The sequence below is a fragment of the Ochotona curzoniae genome, unplaced genomic scaffold, assembly GCF_017591425.1.
Source record: "Ochotona curzoniae isolate NIBS_2020 unplaced genomic scaffold, NIBS_Ocur_1.0 contig_1302, whole genome shotgun sequence".
Taxonomy (NCBI): Eukaryota; Metazoa; Chordata; class Mammalia; order Lagomorpha; family Ochotonidae; genus Ochotona; species Ochotona curzoniae.
The window spans coordinates 5,785,845-5,807,238 of NW_024465035.1; the positions used below are offsets into that span (position 1 = coordinate 5,785,845).

The 21,394-nt window shown below is 38.5% G+C and overlaps 1 protein-coding gene across 2 annotated transcripts in view; it reads right to left on the reverse strand.

Annotated features, from left to right (window-relative positions):
- The window catches only part of ANKRD28 (ankyrin repeat domain 28), a 73,217-nt gene that overhangs the window by 20,518 nt on the left and 31,305 nt on the right, over positions 1-21,394 (reverse strand). For both annotated transcript variants that reach the window (XM_040963266.1, XM_040963257.1), the window contains exons 7-17: positions 17,692-17,834; positions 14,468-14,680; positions 11,352-11,430; positions 10,347-10,461; positions 9,769-9,851; positions 8,217-8,280; positions 6,588-6,656; positions 4,664-4,804; positions 2,750-2,861; positions 1,439-1,465; positions 1,016-1,090 (exon numbers count right to left, since the gene is read on the reverse strand). In XM_040963266.1, the coding sequence (XP_040819200.1) occupies positions 1,016-1,090; positions 1,439-1,465; positions 2,750-2,861; positions 4,664-4,804; positions 6,588-6,656; positions 8,217-8,280; positions 9,769-9,851; positions 10,347-10,461; positions 11,352-11,430; positions 14,468-14,680; positions 17,692-17,834 (1,121 nt within the window). The remainder of the gene's footprint in view (positions 1-1,015; positions 1,091-1,438; positions 1,466-2,749; positions 2,862-4,663; positions 4,805-6,587; positions 6,657-8,216; positions 8,281-9,768; positions 9,852-10,346; positions 10,462-11,351; positions 11,431-14,467; positions 14,681-17,691; positions 17,835-21,394) is intronic.

The following is a 21,394-nucleotide window of genomic DNA, read 5'->3' on the forward strand; positions in this document are numbered from 1 at the left end:
TCTTTGCCGAATCGAGCAAGAGGAAAACAGCATGACAATCAGTAAGTGCTCAAGAAATGACACTGCAAGAGCAGTGTAGTCAGCTGCTCACTCCATTTCTTACTACAGTAGAGGGCTGTTTTCTCCATGCTGGCTTTGCTCTTTTTCAGACTTCTTTATCATTCAGATCTGTGAGACCATAGTGCTTCCAAAGAGTCACAGGACAGGAGAAGGGGTGGGAAGCTTCAGCATAGCAGCAAGCACTAGTGGGGAGGCAAGGGGAAGGAGGAGCAGAAAACCCAGTGTGTGTGCATCAGTGTTAGAACATGTGTAAGAAGAACAGTACAACTGAATGGAGCACGGGACTCAGAGGGACACAGGCTAAACTCAGAACCCAGACGTCTCACAATCATCTCCTGATTCTCCAAGGATTTTCCTACCGCTAAGTGTAACAAATAAATAACAAATTATTTCAGTACAAAAACATCTAGATCGGTCTCTACATGGGGTTTCCTGAGCTAATTCATTTCTGTATTAAATTCACAGGATTGTTACACTCTCCTCTAAAGCTTCGCTTGACAGTTCACGCTGAGCAAAAATGGAAAGAAGTCCAGGCAGAAGGAAAACTAAAGACCTTGTAATCAAATCCTCCACAAACAACTCAAGGACTAACGAATGTAACTAGTTAGCATCTCATGATCACAAAGCAAGCAAAAAACTAGAAACATGACAGAATTCGTGTGTATACTATTTGCTTAGCAAGTCAGAAACCACTCACTGAAGTGGCCAGTTTTAACACCATCACAGGCTTCTCCAGGGGCTTGGAGTAAGGGGTGGTGGGAAGACTCTGAAGATTACCATTTTAAACACAAAAGCAAGAAACAAAACACTATAGAGAATTCTCTGAATTAAAAAGGCTCTTGAAGGTTTAATATCATGGCTTAACTACTACACAGATCAAAAGTTCAGGGTACTAGTTTATGTTAAACATTTGTAGTAAAGCAATCACCAAGTTGACTACGAAAGCAGTACTCACAGCCAAGTGTAAAGGGCTTATTGTTGCTCTATTATCCAAATCACTTAGCATATCTGTCCCCGAGGTTTCCATTAGCTGAAAAAAGAAGAAACATTTTAAATGTTATTAAATGAGGCTTTGAGATAGAATAGAATAATGTTCTCCCCCCTCCTCAAAGCTACTTCAAAGTACAAGCTGGTACCTCTGCAAGCCCAGCGAGCAGGACTGAGGGAGCATGTCAAGGAACACAGCATGGCTCAAGAAGCCAGAAGCTAGGAGGAGATGCCATGGACCTCTCACCGAGTGAGCACCTCCACTCTTTCCTTATACACAATCTCCGACTATCTTTGTTCCCGTGACCAAGTAAAAATATCTTCGGTTCTATATAAACCAAAGAAATAAATACAGTATTCTGAACGGTAGGAAGAATCAGCGAATACTTACAACATCTAACGGAGTTTCACTTGCAATCTGAAATAAAAGTTGAAAGAAAATATTTACTCATGTAGGACTTTGTTAATTTTTAACCTATATTGCTTTTTTCGCCAAAACACTAAGTCTTAAAATCACACCCACTTTTTTTTAAAGGTATATTTATTTTTATTATAAAGGCAGATCTACAGAGAGAAGGAGAGACACAAAGAAAGCTCTTCCATTCCATCTGCTGGTTCACTCCCCAAGTGACCACAATGGCCAGAATTGAGTTGATCTTAAGCCAGAAGCCAGGGGCCTCTTCAGGGTCTCCCACAAGGTCCCAAGGGCCGTCCTCTGCTGCCTTCCCAGGCTACAAGCAGAGAGCTGGATGTGAAGTGGAGCAGCTGGGACACGAACTGGCATCCATATGGGATCCTGGTGGTTGCAAGGCAAGGACTTAGCCACTAGGCTATTGTGCCAGACCCATACCTATTTTCTTTTAACTTTCTCTTTTAAGAGAAGCAGAATTTAATAATAATAAGTCTAAATAAAGGAAATAAAACCTGAAGCATCACTTATATACTTCAGCATTTTTAACTGATCACTTTCCTTTTGGTCTGGGAAAGTGGAATGTTCTACATTGAAATCCTGCTTGAAATCAAAGACTTCCTCGTAACAGTACAGCTCTGGGACAGGTGACCTTCGTGACACTGAAGTCACCACGTGTAACGTCTGATCTGCCTCAGGTGCAGCTTCCTGCTTGGCAGGCAGCAGCTCAGGGCTCAGGTAGTTGGCCTCTGCCGAATGCAGTGCTGAGCTCTGCACCTGACCTGACCTCACCCTCACGGCTGCAGGCATTGAGTGAACCGGCAACAACAGACAAAACAAAACAAAACACACAGAAATAAAACAAAGCAAACAAACAAGTCTTTTTTTTTTTTTTTTAAATTATGAAATGAACGGCCCCATCAGAACTAATGGGTGGAATCTTCCACTTACTGGAACATTTCTTTCTCATATAAGACATGGTTATAATTTAGAAATTCATAGAAAACATTCATTTAAGGGAGAAGAAATGCTACAGACAAACACACGGGGCGGTGTAAGGGACGAGGCTCCAAGCAGCCCTTTTTAGACATTTCCTTTTCTCCCTTGCTATCTAAAATGGAAGCGGGCAGGAGGTCTATGACTCAGGCGAGCACTGATTTAAGAGGTATACAGATTCTACAGCTGTCAAAAAATGAAAGAAAATTTGTTTCTGGATACATGTTTTCACATATCTGTTATAACACAGACTATAAACTCATATTATTTTCTTCCACAGGAATTCAGGAATCTTACCAGTTGAAGACATAGACGGTGACCATAAGCAGCTGAATAATGAACCGCATTGTAGCCTTGCTTGTCCCGGATCCCTGGATTGGCATCATTTCTTAGTAAATATTCCAGGCACCTACACACAGTAATAGTAATAACACAGTGAAAATTTCTAAATTTTTAATTTTAAAAACAACCAAAACCAAGACTGAAGTTAAAAACATTTTCTTATATTTGAATAATTTACCAGCCATAAATATAGTTATTCTATAAACATCTATACTTTGTAACACTGACTGAAGTACCATAAAGATGCAAATGAAATATTAATAAAATATTCATTTCTTCATTCAAAGTGGGAGCCTGGAAGTCTCACGATTACTGAATAAACTCACAGACGTGGTGAGCAGTAACTGTTGGCAATACTACTGCTTATCTACATAAAACATACAGCAAATATTTCTCATCAGGAAGATCAAAAAAGTTAAGTTTAAACCCATTCCCAAGAATCCCAGGGGAGAAGTCCATGACGTTAAGGGGCAGGGCCAACCAGTGCAGACGCACAGACGCACGGACGCGCAGGCGCACAGAAGGGGAGCACAGGCTGGCTGTTATGAGATTCCACTCCTCTTAAAAAGGATTTATTTTATATATTTCAAAGGCAAAGACTGATACAACGATACACTTGTTCCATTTCTACGCTACTAAAATATGAGGTCACAATTTGTTACAAGAAAATTTTGTTATGGTGGCAGAAAAGGGTACTGGAGTAGAAATGAAGATTTTCTTTTAGTTTTATGGTAAAATGGCCTCTAATTCTATTTATTCACTTAATAAAGTGGGGGTGCACTAAATAATCTATAAAGTCCATTCATGTTCAAATTCCATATACAGTAATTTGTCTTGCATTCTGATAAACCTACCTAAATATTAATGGAAAACAATCAAATATTCCTTGCTAAAAATTCAAGTTCCCAGGGTAGGTCTTTTGGAACATCCGCATGCTGTATTAGCATGCCCATCTTTCAGTATCATCCCTTCTTTACTGCTAAATTGCCTAAAACTCTTTATATCTCTTAGGATTTTACAATTCTCATTCATGAAAGCCTCAATGTTACCTACTATGAACAAACAGAACACAGGAAGCTATGCCTACCGACACTTGAATTCAGGGATATTGTATCAATGGTACAAACTATTTTAAGATAACGACCACTGATACATGAGCACAGAAGAAATGATTTATTTAAGGAAAGCGAACAAGTAGGTTTAAGTTCATGCTTACTTTCTAAAGTAGGAAAATATGTTCTTACAAATTTTGTGACCACTTTCAAGTTTATAGCAATAAATGATTTCAAATCATATAAATATTCCATTAAGTATTTCTTCTACATGAATATTACGAAGCACCACTCATTCTTTTAGTCTCATTCATGATGGGCAAACATTCACCAGCTCTGTTACTGAATTGCATTTTTGGAATTCAGTTTACAAGGACTGCCAGCAAGCCTGTGCACTACCTCCAAAGGATACTTTCATTCCAATCTCTACCTAAACCTCTACTGACACTGCCCCTTCTCTGCTCTCTCCCTTCCTCATACAGCCAAGGCGGGAAAGCATGACATGGTATTAAGGTGTTCTTTTGTCAGGAGGACGAGAATGTATCTTCATCTTTCTTCACCAGATTAGTCATAAAAACAGCGTGTTTCATAGAACGAACAGTAACAATGATGCTTTATGAATGATTAAATCATTTAATAATAATTATGTAAGATATAAATCACAATTCAGCTGAATATTATTTAATAATAATTACGTATAATTTAAAAACTAATTTGCTTCCAAAACTGGAGAGCCAGAGAAAGATAAAAATGACAATGCTACCAGAAGCCAACCTGCATTAGCACAACCATGCTGTGCCCCCCGCATGGTACTTACTTGCCATCTGTGTCTGATGTCGCTGCATAGTGCAGGGGCGTGCAGCCTCTCTCATCCAGGTCATTCACACTTGCCCCTGACCCCACAAGAGCAAACAGGCACTGGTAATTGCAGTTGGCAGCTGCGTAGTGCAGTGGAGACCTTTTATGCGCAAGGCAATAAAAGACAAAAGCCAGGACATGCACTAGTGAACAAGAGCACAGATGACCCTCACTCCCACCCAGTGTCTGCACTGCATCACTAGGAGCCTCAGGCTCGATTCTGTCATTCCTGCATCTTTGAAGGGCGGAACACAAAGTTGGAAAGACACAGTAAGATGGCACAGACTTTTAAAATAGGAAGTAAGACTGAAACACAAACTATTTCATGGCTGTCAGGATTTAAACTGATTACAATTTCACATACTCAGAAGCTTACTTTGATTTTAACAAAGCGTCCCTATACTAATAAAAATGACAGTACAAAAGGCACTATCATGTGTCAGAAGAGGAACAAAGAGGAAAAAATAGAAGCATTAAATAATTATCCTTGTTTATACCAACTGCATGACACAGCTCCAGAGTAACATCAAATTTTTCAAGCAATAACAGTTATGAAGACTTCACTATCAAAATAACTTTTAATTTCTAAATGTGAGTGTAACTCATGTCTTCCTGATCACTCAGATGAAATAACATTACTGACTTGAGGACTTGAAGTTGGCTTACGTTATGATTCCATGACTTCATTAAAAAAATATTAAGCAGCAAAAACAATAAATTTAGTTATGGTATAATGTTTCATAAAATATTTATACAGTGAGATAATATAACACTATTTTGTGTCATTGGATAATACAAATATCAGAATGACTTTTTAAAACAAGCATGCACGGAGCCCTGAATGAATCTTAGGCTTCTAAATACAGAATACACTTCAGAAGCCCTCTCTGCTATCTGAAATATAGAATGTAAAAAATGCGATAAATTAACTAATGTGAATGTGATTGAAGTATAACTATAAAAATAAATTATCTATGAAAATATTGAAAATTTGACTTGGTGGGCCATAAGTTTCATCGGCAGACTTTTGAGGGTGAACTGCTCCCCAAAGTTATTCGCTTCTTTTGTTCTGGTCATTTCCGATTTCCTACCACACTTAAGTCTTTCTACATCTCTTCTGACACATTTACATGCCCACACACTCCTTCTAATATACGGCCTCCCCTGTCATATGCTTGCATGTGTACAATTCCCAAACTCTTGACATGTAACTACACTTACTGTCACACCTATTTTTCAAAGCAGGTCAAACTGCCTTCAGCACTTTCCCATACAGTGATAATCCACTCTGTTTTACCAATTTCTATCCTAAGTAACTTAATAAATAATAGTATTTTAATTACAACAATCATAAATGTTAGTATAACTGAAGCCCATCTAAATTGGTGACAGTGAGCACTGGCTGACTGCAAAGAAACTGCCATATCACACACATATTTGAGTGTGAAATTTGTATGTAAGAGGAGAAAAGAAAATGTTTATGTTCATCATCTACTTCCTCCCTGTCCCAGCTTTGTAACTAGAGGTGGATAGCAGACTCTCACAAAGGAATTCCCAGGAGGAAGGGAATTCCAGTACTACTACCTTCTGGGTATTATGAGTTTCTTGAAGGAACACAGGTACCACTGGGTTTATATTTCTATAGCTATAAATATAGGAAGCGAAGATGCGGTATCAGATAGCACAGCGGAACACCTGAAGGAGGTAAGGCTGTGGCTGGCAACCTGGGGCTGTGGCCAAGATCCAAACAGAGGAACAAAGTGGTGAGAATGACTCAAGTCCCTGACACTAGCCGGGTGAACACAGGAGAAAAGATGCTGACCAGCTCAATCTATTCTCTAAAATCAAATTAGGCTCAACAGAGGAACTGTATAATATCCTACCTCCCAAATTTGTCCTTTTTGTTGAAGTCTGCACCAGTATTCAGCAGAAGGTTTAGGCACTCCAAATTCCTATTCAAGGAGAATACAGTTTGAAAAACTTAGTTTTCAAAGATTTTTAAAACAAAATTGGCAAGTTTAATAAGTACAACAGATGCAGTTCTCGGCTCCTGGTTCAGTCTGACCCTCCCTGCTGTTGCAGTCAATGACAGATCTCTATCACTCTGAATTTCATATAAATAAGTCTTCAAAAAAAAAAAAAAGACAATGCATTTTTCCTGAGCTTTTTGAAACACCACATTTCATACTGGCACATAACGATAATGAATGAATCATGTTGTCTTTTTTAAAAGGAAGATTATGTTGTAAAACAGATTTAGAAGACATTTAGGGAACAATGAATATACAATGGTTTAAACTGGAGTTTAAATATTCACTTAAATCAAGTATTAATTTAAACTGGGTTAAAAAGCAGATCTGAGAACATGACAATGTTCTATTCTAATCAGCTTTACTTTCTCCTAAACTAGGATTGTTTACTCTGCTGTCACTTCAGGTGAGAAACAGTACAATACACATGCAGGCGTTACTGTAACATGAACTTACTATGCTATGATGGAAACTTTAGCTGCCTTGAGCTCAGACATGCAGGACTCTCACCTCTCTGTAGGCAAGTTATAGGAATTTAGGTCATGACTGGGAAAGGGGTCTTCTATGACGCTGGGAGAACATGGAAGCCACTCGGACAACCAAAACCCATCTCTACAACTTACACTGGTCTGGTGGTATTCTTCGTTTAGAGCAATAAACCTCTGAAACCACTGGGAATTTTTAAGGGTTATCATAAGGGACTTCTAAGGACTGTCATAAACAGTAACATTCTTGGAAAATATCCTTGATATCCTTTTGATAAATCACGAATGAAATGGATTTTTACAAATCTAAATTGCTTTACATTGGTAGCATCCCTTCCACAAAGAGTTTTAGTTGAAATTTGTTGTTTAGTCAAACCAAGATTTTGTTTCCCCTAGGAGTAGTGGTACTTTCTAAAACTTGGTCACAAATCTTTTTATCTCAAAGTTTCTTCTTTCTATTGAAATAAAAAAATATATCAACACGATTTTCCTGAAAATATGTTTTAAAAAACCTGGAGCAGTGGTAACAGAGTAGTCCAAATATGCTCTTCCATTTGGGTGCCAGTAACCCATTTATGAGTCCTCACTGCCACCTCCCTGTGTCTGCACTGTGGGAAGTGGGAATGAGTAGCTGGAGCCAGGAAAGGAATCCAGGTGCTCCAATTCGAGATGCGTCTTAACTATATACAACTATGAAACTTCCTATGTGTGTATGTCTGATATACATATACAGAAAATCAGTTCATTATTCTTTCATTCATTCAGGCAGTAGTTTCCTTATGGAAAGCAATTTTCCCTTTGTAGCTTTATTCTCTCTCCAACTCATTACCTATGACTTAGTTTGGAAAAAAAAGGCAATAGAAATTTTTGCTATTCTATATTTTCTTTAATGAAACTATTCATGTTGCCATTTGTTTTCTATTTTGTGAACAGAAACAAATACTGTCATGAATCGATGTTTTTTCTTCTTTACGAAACAAAGATATGATTGACATACCCTCCAGCTGCAGCTGCATGTAGACAGGTCCTGCCAAAATCATCTGGAGTATCTATATCAAATCCTATAAAAATGAATATATCTCTTCTATTATGAGACTATTACAAATGATTACTTTAAAATATTATGCTAACATTTGCATTTTTCCCCCAATACCAAACAACACTATGAGTTCTAGATATACAAAATGATTGATGAAAAAAATATATTAATAATGTACAGTGCTACAGAAATATTACCATTAATAGACTAGGGTTTTGGCCAAATCTAGAATGCTTGCTTACAAGGCCAAGGAGAAGAATGAAATACTACTTGGCAATAAAATTAAGTGCTGACACTGATACACGAATGACTGTTGTGAAAATATGCTAAATGATAGAAGCCAGTCACAAAGACTTTATTTTGGATAATTCCATTTATACCAGGGGTGGAGAATATATAATGCCTATGAAAAATTTGATCTGGTCCTCCCAGGCAAAAAAAAAAAATGGAACTTGAAATGCAATAAGGCTATATAGCAGTCTAATTTTTAAGTTGGTAATTTGTATGGTCTGTGAATGATGTTACAAAACATCCAAATGCTCCTAGGAAGAAAATAGGTTCCCCACCCCTGATTTATATGAACTGTTCAGCACAGGCAAATTTAGACAAAAAGCGGATTAACTGTTTAGGGCTGGCTAACTGACAAAGGTTCTTCTTTCACAGGGAATGATGATGTTTTAAAACAGAACAATGGTTAAATAATTCCATGAATATATTAGAAATACTGAACTGTACACTTCAGATGGATGACTGGTATACTACGTGAATTGTATTTCAATAGAACTGTTAAAAAGTAATGGAAAATGAGTATGTGAATACTTGTGGACACATATACACTTGAAAAAAAAAGAATTAACTCACTTAAAAAATATCATTAAGAAAAACTCAGATGTATCTGTCTCACTCCATAAGTGAATTTTCACTGAAATGTTCTAATTCTTCCAGTAAACACATGAGTATAAATATATAAAAATTTTTCAACTTTGTTAACACTATGAGAAAGAGAATCATTTAAAATAAATTAAGTCTTATTTTTATCTTCAGTAATTCTTACATTTATATAAAGATACTAATCTTACTACGTTAAACTACCAACCAGATACTAAATCATTTTGTAAACCAAGAAGGTATAGTTAAATGGCTCTTAAATAAAAACCAGGACCAATAAGACGCTGAAATAAAGACATTTTGCTTCCAAATATATCCAAGATAACCACCATCAATAGGACCTGTTCTTGAAATACTGCACACTCCACTTTCCAATACAGAGATCACTAAAAATACAAAACATTTCCCAGAGCTTAAGAGAAAACTAATTTATAGAATCATTTACAGAAACAACACAACATTTTCTGAGAGGTTAATAAATTATCTTGTCTATGTAATTCTGTGAAATTAGCATAAAGAGGTTGTTTTAAAATTTTAGGGAGATTTAAAAAAAAAAAAAAGGAAGCATAAAACAAAAGAAAAAATCCAAATCCACACAGTGGCCTATAAAGGTTCAGCTCACCTGAAGAAAGAAGCTTCCTGCAGCAATCTGAAAAACCACTTAAGGCTGCCAAATGGAGGGGGAACATTCCATGGATGCCACGCCTACAGTGAACAGGACAGAAGCTTCATTACGATACATGTATGTAAAGACATGCATACTAAATAAGTTACTGAAAGAGAATTAAATGCATCAAAATCCATAACACTGGATAATAATTTTGCCGGATCTTAAACAGAAGATGGGCACTACTTATCACTTAGCTACTGTTCAATAACAAACAGGGATTTTAACTTTTGCATTATCATTATTACAGGTTTTATTCTTGGGGCTATCCTAGGCACATTGGACACTGTGAGCATTTCTCAGCCACTCACACAGTGAGTGAGAGAAATGGGCTAAAAATACTCCATGCTGGCTTAACAAATAAAATCCTATTTAAGCATTCTAATCTACCACACAGCCGATACAAAATTAGTTTAAAAATTAGTACAATATTAAAGACAAAATCTGCATTTCCACTTCAGCCATCTAGAAAAACTGCAGCCTACTTCCCCTTGCCTCCCTGCGGCGTGGGCATCACCTTGACGTGCACTTACTTTGCCGTGTCAGCACCACTTGTGATCAGAGTGTTGATGAGCAGCTCGTGGCCGTAGCGTGCCGCTATGTGCAAAGGGGTGTTTCCGTTCTTATCCTCACAGTCGATCACAGCGCCTGATACAGGACAGACAGTCACTCAACTACATCCCATCCTGCCAAAGCTATTACACAGAAGGTGACATACAGTGCTGTTCAAGCACTAATTCCAACCTGATTCCACTCAAATTATACTTATCAGGCCACCAATTTTACACTAAAAACAGTTCTGGGAACTAAGTCAAGGATTTTAATACAGTATTTTAAATGTATTAAAATGTATGGTTGACAAAGTTGGAAACCAACGTAACTCCACAACAAAATTAAACACACGTCCTTATGGCAAGACTTCCTGGAGATTTATTATTCACATTTTGTGTGTTAATAAGACATGCACACAATGCTTCAAAATCACTTGGTCATGAATTTATTCCTGTTTCCTCATACAAAGCCACTGCCACTGCGAACTTTAAAGACTATTAACAATTCCTTGGAACATGGATGGAGAAACACTGCTTTAAGTGTTCACTATACCTAAAAGTTCTTTATATTTAAAATTTAGTTTGTCTAGTATAAATTAAAACACAAAAGAATGTAAGTTCAGAAGAAAATCCTAAAAATCTTATACAACATGCAAAATACTCAAAAGAGGAAAATAATAAAATACAAGAGTATATATATTAATACAGAATATGAATATGAGAAAGCCAGTTCTCTAATTGGCAGCACTGGAAAAAAGAGTCAATATAAGCTGTTAGGGAAACAAAACTTACGATTCAAGGAAAGAAAGCAAAAATGAATAGAAAACTATGAAAGAAACATATGGAGGATGTTTTATACTCTAATATTTGATTTTCATGGATGTGAAATCAAATATTAAACATATACAGACTGTTACTGAATACCACTTATACTGTGGATGTTTTTACTACAGGTAAGAAATAAAAACAAACAGAAATACTTTTTACCACTCTGGATAATGGTCTGTGACCTGGAGAATCTACCGTGGAGGGCAGTCATGTGCAGAGGGGTTTTTCCATCTTTACTCTGAAATAATGGAACAAAATACTTTTAAAATTTCTCTACTATACACACTATAAATATTAGACAGCTCATTTTAGTTTGAATATTCTGTTTCTTTACTTACCGTGACTTACTCACTAAACCATGAGAGTCAAGTATTCTGAACTAATTATTTCAGAAAGTAAATCAAAAGTACAAATATACAGAATACTTTATGCCCACAATGTTACCAAGCTACCTGTGGTCTGTACAGGACAACTCAGTATCATTCTATGTGTGGGGAAACTGAGGCAAACGCACACTGCATGATTTAAAAAGATCATTAGCTAGGAGGTATTTCCCAACTCAGATATACAATTTGATACTGTTTCAGCACTTTCCAGTCCAAGAAACCCCAACTCTTCCTTGTTCCCAGTCAACTAGTGAAAACTGACTATGAAAATTTCAGCATTATAATTCATTTGAATACTGTACATACTGATTTAGAATTAGTATTACTGTTCAATTACTTAAAATAAGTCAGCCTGGCTGTTTCTTCTCTAAAGCCTTCTGGTTAAACAAAACACACAAAGAAAATAGTGTTTCGTAGCGTTTAGTCCCCTAATAACAAGCAGCACATCTTCTGTGTATGAAATATGACTAGTGTCCGGAATTTATACTAACACTATGCAACGCATATCTCCTTAAGCAAGATTATAGTGGCTAGGTATTTGATTTCATGCTGTCATATGAATATCATGAGCCAAGTCGTTACTGATGTGGCAAGGAATATTAAAGAATTCCTAATCTCTTGGAAGTGGTGTGAGGAGGGAAGGGAAAAATACCACGTACACAGGCTTTGCATCAGAACAGCCTAAGCACGGACGTTAGTCCTGCTGCTCACCGCCCTGCCTGAGCTCTGCGCTTGCGATTCTTCAACTGAAAATGGGCACGATTTTTATCTACACTTTGTAGATATGTTTACAGAATAAATATAATCACCTTTGTGAAAAATCCCTACTGCACACTAGTACCTTCAAAATACAGACTACCAGTTTACTTGGTGTTTTGTAATGTGCCACTTGGCATCTGAATCAAAGCAAAAAGCACAGATGCATTTTAACAAGATTCTGGTTGTGTCTTTTCAAAATGTCCCCTAAATGGCGTATATTCATTTTTAATGTTAACTTTTTAAATAGCAATTTTTAAACAAATATAATGTATATCATCATATATGTTTTCCCACGATGCTTAACACAAATATATTACCTACAAATGTTTTATAATAAATTGGCCTAAAAAACTGAAAAGATACAAAAAATTAGGCTGTGAACTTTGTTTTAGATGATTTCAAAATTTGTCAAGATGATTTCAAAATTTCTATTGGTAGGCCTTTAAGGAGAAACTTTTTCCTCTACACCAAATTTATATCATGTTTTTGTAGACCAGGATTATCCAAAAAGCTGGAATTTTAAAAATTAAAATAAATACAACAAATTTATCATTAATACATTTTAAGTAATTAAACTATTAAATAGCAGGTGATTTAAGTGAGAAGTAAAAACTCTAAATGTGTATTTCAGTGTATTAAAAATAGTCATTCTAACCCTAGACATAATAATTCAAAAACATTTTTTTCAATATCCCAACGCCCTTTCTTCTATGGATATGATACGAATAATTTTTTCCTTTAGCTGGAAGGAGGCAATTTAAAGCAATGACCTCGTTACAGACAGACATACTGCTGAACTCTCAAAGTAGGGAAACGGCAACATTATAGGATTCACTGAAGTCAGATGAGAAAGTGAACTTTTTCTACCAAGGTGAAAGACACTGGCGTACTAGAACCTACAGAAACAGGCCAATCTGGCGTAATTAAGTGTCTCTAAGCGACACTGTAAGCTTAAATGTCTTCACTGATCTTAAATGCCTCACCTTGGCTTGTCTTTATACCACACGCTATCACTTAGTGAGCACTTCAAGGATCAACTAGTAAATTAATACAGCAACAATCAAAAAAAGCATTTTGGAAAATTCGAACTGATGAATAATATAAAATAGCTACGTTGGCTACATGCGCTTCCACAGTTACACCGAGGTACATTTGTCTGGCTTCAGATTTTTCACTTATTTCTAAAATCTAAATGGTTCTTGAAAATAACTGTCAACCCACCCCCAAAAAATCCCCAACAGTAACTATCCCTCACATGTAACGCTTCCCACTGCTGCTTCCCAGCACTAACATTTTAATGTGGCCTTTATTAAATCTCCATCAAATCATCTGATTTTTTAAAAAGATTTATTTATTTTTATTTGGAAGGCAGATTTGACAGAGAAGGTCTTTCATCTGCTGGTTCACTCCCCGAATGCTTACAACAGCTAGAGCTGAGCTGACTGGAAGCTGGGAGTCAGGCGCTTCTTCTGCATCTCCTATGTGGGTGCAGGGTCCCAAGGAGTTGGGCCATTCTCTGTTGCCTTCCCTGGCCATAAGGATAGGAACGGGAGCAGATGTGACAGAACTGGTGCCCATATGGGATGTTGGCACCATATGGATTAACCTGGTGGAGGATTAACCTGCTATATCACCTCGCTGAAACCTCCAACCTTGATGCTTTTTTAAAAAGTAATCCAACATCATTGCATATCACTTCTAAACATATCAGTGTGTATACAATTTCCATCTAGGTGAAAATTCATACAATGAAGTATACAAATCTTAAAACTTACCAGCTTATGAGCTGACAAATATTTATATAATACCAAAACCTATCAAAAAGATTACCATAACTGTATTTCACCAGCTAATATCTGTTTCCAAGTTGATCTCCGGACTTCTCCCCTCTTGAGGCTACAACTGTTCTGATATTTATTCACCTACACATTTAGAACCCTGTTTTAATAGAATTTTGTTATGTTCTAGAACTTTACATCAATGGGAACAGTGCACATACTCTGGAAGTTTCCCTCAGCATACCATTTTATAATTCATGTTCTTCAGCCTGCCCTTGTTAATGCTAAATGATGTAAACTACAGATATTATTTCAGATACTACTAAATACTGTGGATATTTCCATCTCCTACCTTCATATTGACATCGGCACCATTGCCCACCAGAAGCTCTAGACACAGTGCTCCATGTGTTGAAGCAGCAGCGAAGTGCAAGGGAGTAAACCCTTTTTCATTCTTTTGATTTACGTTAGCACCACAGTCTATGAGTTCATTTACTACAACATCCTGTCCATTATAGCAGGCTACATGAAGAGGTGTATTTCCATAGGCATTTGGTTCATTCATCTGTTGGAAGAAATGTAAAGGTTAAAGCACCCCGGTAATTTTCACTGTGAGCTATTCTCAGCAATTCTGGTTACAACAAATTATGAAAGTGAGAACAGATGAATAATTACACAGCTGAGGCTTACAATTCTGAAGTTCTTTACAACGATACGCTAACAATAATTTTGAAGTTACAATGGGTTTTATACACTCTAGGAACATAACTCACATATTCAATGTCTACCATGACAAAACGGAATGATTTTAAGAGAGACACTTTAGGAAAACTTAAATCAAAATAACGCATTGAAAGATTAATTAATTAATCTCAGAGAAAGAGACAGAGAGCTCCTACCCACTACTTAAATACTTTTAACAGCTGGGACATGACCAGAGGCTGAGTGGGAGCCAGGAGCTGGCAACTCAATCCATGTCTCCCACATGGGCTCCCACAAACCAGAGACTTGGGCCTTCGCTGCTGTCTTCCAGCATCTGCACTGGAGAGGAGCAGGCCCTGGGAACGGAGCCTCCATGTGCAGCCTCCATGTGCAGGCACTCCATGTGCAGCACAGCATCTTAACTATTAGACTGAACTCCCATTCCATAAGTGCTTGTAAGAGGAACTTACCATACAATTAACTCTAAGGAATCATAAGAAAATGAATTTACAAACTGTACATTTTGAGATACTCAATAACATGCTTATTTGCAGTTTTTTCAGTCTGCATTGACAAAAGACTAAAGCTAGTCAGTAATATGATTTAAAGTGAGAGTTTTGGTTATGAGGTATAAGTGGACTTGGATAGGCAATCATTCAGTCAAATCATGCCTATATAATGGAGAAGTGAAAAGAATTCTGACAATGAACTTCAGGCAAGCATTCCTACCTGGCAACACTTCATGCACACGGTCACCAACTGATACTGGGACAGTTAGGCATTGTTTCACCAGGAAGGGACAATGGCAACTTTGTTTTCAGAATACTCCTTGACTCTACCCCATGTGTCTCTTCATTAGTTATCGTTTTTTTTTTTTTTAAAGATTTATTTTATTTTTATTGGAAAGGCGGATATACAGAGAGGAGAGACAGAGAGGAAGATCTTCCGTCCGATGATTCACTCCCCAAGTGAGCACAACGGCCGATGCTATGCTGATCCGAAGCCAGGAGCCTCTTCCTGGTCTCCCATGCGGTGCAGGGTCCCAAGGCTTTGGGCCGTCCTTGACTGCTTTCCTGGGCCACAGGCAGGGAGCTGGATGGGAAGCGGGGCCACTGGGACTAGAACCGGCGCCCATATGGGATCCCGGGCGTGCAAGGTGAGGATCTTAACCACTTGCGCCACTGCGCCAGGCCCCATTAGTTATCTTAATTTGCAACGTTCTACTATCCAATTAACCTTTTTTTTCTTAACATTTATTTATTTTTATTGCAAAGTGAGATATACAGAGAGAGAAGCAGAGACAGAGAGGAAGATAGTCCATCTGCTGGTTCACTCCCCAAGTGGCCACAACAGCTGGAGCTGGTCTGATCTGATCTGAAGCCAGAAGCCTAGAGCCTCTTCCAGGTCTCCCATGTGGGTGCAGGGTCCCAAAGCTTTGGGCTGTCCTTGACTGCTTTCCCAGGCCACAGGCAGAGAGCTGGATGGGAAGTGGGGTTGCCAGGATTAGAACTGGCGCCCATATGGGATCCTGGTGTGTACAATGCAAGGACTTTAGCCACTAAGCTACCATGCCGGGCCCTAGCAAACTGTTTTTATTGAGTTCTGTGAGTTCTTTTAGATCATTATTAGACCTGGAGATAGTTTCGGGAGCCTCCTCAAACTCAGTTAGTCAAAAGTGAGGGTGGCATTGTGGAGACACTATGCCCTGTTTTCTGAGATTAATGGCAATAGAAATTACAGGAAGCAAAAAGTAATACAACTGTAATCGAAATGATCTAGATTTTTGTCATCAGAATCTAGCACACACATGCAGAGTTTCTCCCTGTTAGCACCTAGAAAGAATCAACCTTGTGATTACCTGGATTTGGGACATCTGTAACCCACAACTCTGATTAAACCCTCTTGGTATTGGTCCTCTAGATTATGAATTTGTTACGAATTGTTGGAAATATAAAAAGCCACCACATTTGGAGGTCACTTACTAGAAAGAACACTCTGCCATCAGAATGTTATTTCACTTTGAATACAGTATGTGTGAAAATTATATAAAATGGACTGAAAGCAATGAGAAGAGACACTATTGTGGTATATACCTCAGGAGTCCACTGAGTTAAAATAAAACTTCATCCATTTTGCACTCTGTGGGTCAATATGTCTGAACGGTTACAAGTTCTCGTGCCGCCTACATTTTCAGCACTGACTTGTTGAAGGGCCCAGTGCTCCACAGGGCCATTAAGAGCTGTGTTATTCTCCCACCCCACCCCTTTTTATCTGTAGCTGGTCTCTTTCTAGCAGAGCTTCAACCTCTCTCCTGCTGGTAAACCATTCTGCAGAATGCTGAGTCTGTCAGAGCGGCATCTAGAGCAACAGAAAACACACTAAGAGAGAGAGGGGAAACACATGTGTTTAGGAATAAAGACAGCCTGGGAAAGCTGCAAGTATTCTTTGCCAGCTCAATTCAGGCATCATATACACCCAGATAAAGCAACATCCCTTAACCAGTAGACTACCAGATAAGAACATCTACACTTGGCATGAAAGAACCCTCTTGCTTTCTTGCCTAGCTCTTGTCAACATCTGTAGTATCACTGCTGCACAAAAATCTAGTCACTTAATCCATGTGTGCCTAGCTATAGTGAAATGGCCTGGAACGTGATGGGAAGGAAAACTTGGGGCAACCATTATTCATCGTTTGAATGTGCTTTATCTCGTCACATTCTGATTAAGTACCTTGAGCACAAATTAATGCACTAGATAGCATGTAATATAAACATGTGGTTAGAGTACAAAAACATTATCGTGTAAGATTTATCTTTTAAACTGTAACAATATAAAACACTGCATTATTTTATATTGCTCAACTTACATACTTACATCAACTCCAAGATCTAGAAGGTATTTGACTACGCTGATCATCCCACTAGAGGCTGCTGCATGAAGAGGTGTGTAAGATTTCTTATCTTTGCATGTCACTTCAGCTCCATGTGCCACAAGTAATTTCACTACATCAATGTGACCTGAAATATGTTCATGAATACGGTAAGAGATGAGCACATGGAAAACACTAAAATTAATCCTGAATATCTTTAATGAAAGGTAGAAATGAAAACTAGCTAGATAGTGTCATAAGTCAACCAGTAAATCATATTATAAATTAAGAAAAAAAATTTTAATGCAGGATAATTTGATAAATCTCAGTTGAGATAACTAATAAAACAATATATTCCACTATTTTATAATCCTGCCATGTATCATAATTTTTTGCCTACATCTTTCCCCCAAAACTGCCTTGGGCCCAGCGTGGTAACCTTGTGGCTAAAGTCCTTGCCTTGAACACACCGGGATCCCATATGGATGCTGGTTTTAATCCCGGCAGCCCTGCTTCCCATCCAGCTCCCTGCCTATGGCCTGGGAAAGCAGTCAAGGGCGGCCCAAAGCCTTGGGACCCTGCACTCACATGGGAGACCTGGAAGAGGCTCTAGGCTCCTGGCTTTGAACTGGCTCAGCTCTAGCCATTGTGGCCGCTTCGGGAGTGAACCAGCAGACAGAAGATCTTCCTGTCTCTGCTTCTCTTTATATCTCACTTTGCAATAAAAATAAATAAATCTTAAAAAAATAAACCCTGCCTTTTTAAGTAAATTCGTATGTTTTGAAGTTAGCTTTCTACATCACACATGATATTAGTTTATATTCTTTGCCCTATTTGCAATCTTTACCTACAAACCTGAAAATGAAGAATGTTAAGTCGTTAGAACACACAGCTAACATCTTTCTCTTTATTGGGTCTACACATCTCATTGATGAGTGCAGGATGTTACTCAGCTTTGTACTATGATTAACAACACATATCATTGGTTTGAAAATTAACATTTTTTAAAAATTTATTTGTATTGGAAAGTCAGATATATAGATAGGAGGAGAGACAGAGAGGAAGAGCCTCTGTTCGCTGACTCAGTCCCCAAGTGACCACAATGGCCAGAGCTGAGCCGATCTGAAGCCAGGAGCCCAGATCCTCTTCTGGGTCTCCCGTATTGATGCAGGGTCCCTAGGCCCTGGGCCATCCTTGACTGCTTTTCCAGGCTTCAAGCAGGGAGCTGGTTGGGAAGTGGGGCTGCCAGGATTAGAACTGGTGCCTATAAGGGATCCTGGTGTGTGCAAGGCAAGGACTTTAGCCACTAGGCTACCACACCAGGCCCAAAATGAACATTTTTAACACCAATCATTACTATAAAAGGCTGGCAAGAGGACTAAGTTCAGTAGTTGACACACTCAGGTTCAGGCAGCTTACATTAACTTGAATGTGGCTATTCACTGATGAGTCCCACATTAATGATGAAATGTTCTGACCCAGAATGATACTGCCACCAATGTTAGCAGAACTAGTCTTGGGTCCTAGTCACGCAAAGAGACTAGGAAAGAGAAAAAAATATTGGAACAATGGGAGAATCACAATTATTTCATAATGCTTTACTTATCAGACTAGATTATATAGTATGACCCCTTGACTAATTCCTTCCATCTCTCTTTGTTCTGAGATTTCTAGCTTCAGGCATGTCCACCCTGCTGCTGCTCCTTGGAGGCCCATGTCAGCTGCCAATGTACGTGGCATCTCAGTCATCTCTTTCCACGTGATACCTTAATGCTTGTAACACAGCAAGGCCGTCGTCAGACACTAGTACCTTTCTCATTCTTGTCATCCCCAGATTTATGGAGAAATACATTGTCCTTCCTTAGCTCAGATACTGTTACAGCAGACAACACAGATCAGGATAGGTAGTGAGGCCCACGAAGCACAGGATCTTTTCTCAGCACAGTCAACAGATCTGACCTGAAAAGTAATCCATTCTTGGCCCTCTGAGATACATTTACTTACTTTGGAAGCTCAATTAAGGGCAATCACAAAATACCTTGGTCTTCAATTATGTGATAACAGCTATTAGTTGAGTAACTTTTTTGGGAGATAAATGCCTGGAAACATTGTTTAACATGCAAAACTCTGAATGTTAGCTATATATTTACAAGTCACACAGAGTAGCTGTTTCTAAACTGTCTTAAAGAATGGACTAGTTTGCTTGCAATGAAAGAATCTCAACTAAACCTGAACTGTGGTTGCACAAGGTGGGGGGGAGCCCACCATCGGGGGAGGGATGGGAGAGGGGTGGCAGGGAATCCCAGTGCCTATATAGAACTGTGTCACATAATACAATGTAATTAAAAAATATATATAATAAAAAAAATTAAAAAAAAAAAAAGAGGCCAAATTTGGTCTGTCCTTGACTGCTTTCCCAGGTCACAAGCAGGGAGCTGGAGGGGAAGTGGAGCAGCCGGGAATCTCCGGCATGCAAGGTGAGGACTTTAGCCACTAGGCTACCATACCAGGGCCAACATTTTACAAACCTTTAAAGTTATCATATTTGGAATGAATCTTCACTGAAAACTGTGGGATGACTAGTACTAACAGAAGACACATCAGTTCACACGTGATTTTTTTTCCATAGAGGAGTCAAAAAGACCAGAAGCAGAATTATAATCCTTCGCAGGAAGAGACAAAAACCTGAGCTTTGTGACTCTGTTTAAAAAAACGTGTAAAATGAAGGTCTACATGCATGACTTTCTCCCCAGCGACAACCCAGCCATACAGGATCTTGTAACGAGCTACCCTTGCCCCACACTTAGGTCATCTACTCCCATCTGCAGGGTCTCAGATCCACAAACCAGCATTCTTACTCTACTGCTTTTGTACATTTAAAAATATTCTTAGATCGGCTGACATGGCTTTCGTGGCTCTTAAGAAGCAATGAATGTTTGTTGTTGCTGTGATCACAACCTTCTGTAGATTTTGCGCGGTCCATCCCAGGACTATTTTCCCCATGAGCTTTAATATTTTTAGAGCCACCCTGGGACCCTGTACTCGCGTGGGGGACCAGAAGAAGCTCCTGGCTCTGGATCGGCTCAGCACTGGCCTTTGTGGCCACTTGTGGAGTGAACCAGCGGATGGAAGACCTTGCTCCCTGTCTCTCCTTCTCTCTATAAATCTGCCTTTCCAATAAAAATAAATAAATCTTTTTTTAAAAGTAATGTACAATATATGCAGACCAGTTAAAATATACTCTGTTGAATCAAAAGATCGGTTTATTTTGGTGCAGAGAACTTAACTGATGCATGTAGGAGGTCTTCCTAAACTAATAAAATGCAAATGTAAAAATACTATGCTTAAATTTTACAGTTTTTATACCAAAATAAACTTGTCTTCTATTTTCATTGATGTTACATATACCAAATAGGATAATGCATATTAACAGTGTGTAGTTTTTTTTTTTTAAGATTTATTTATTGGAAAGTCAGATATACAGAGAGGAGGAGAGACAGAGAGGAAGATCTTCTGTCTGATGATTCACTCCCCAAGTGAGTGCAACGGCCGATGCTATGCCGATCCGAAGCCAGGATCCAGGAACTTCTTCCGGGTCTCCCACACTGATGCAGGGTCCCAAAGCCCTGGGCCGTCCTCGACAGCTTTCCCAGGCCACAGGCAGGGAGCTGGATGGGAAGTGGAGCTGCCGGGATTAGAACCGGTGCC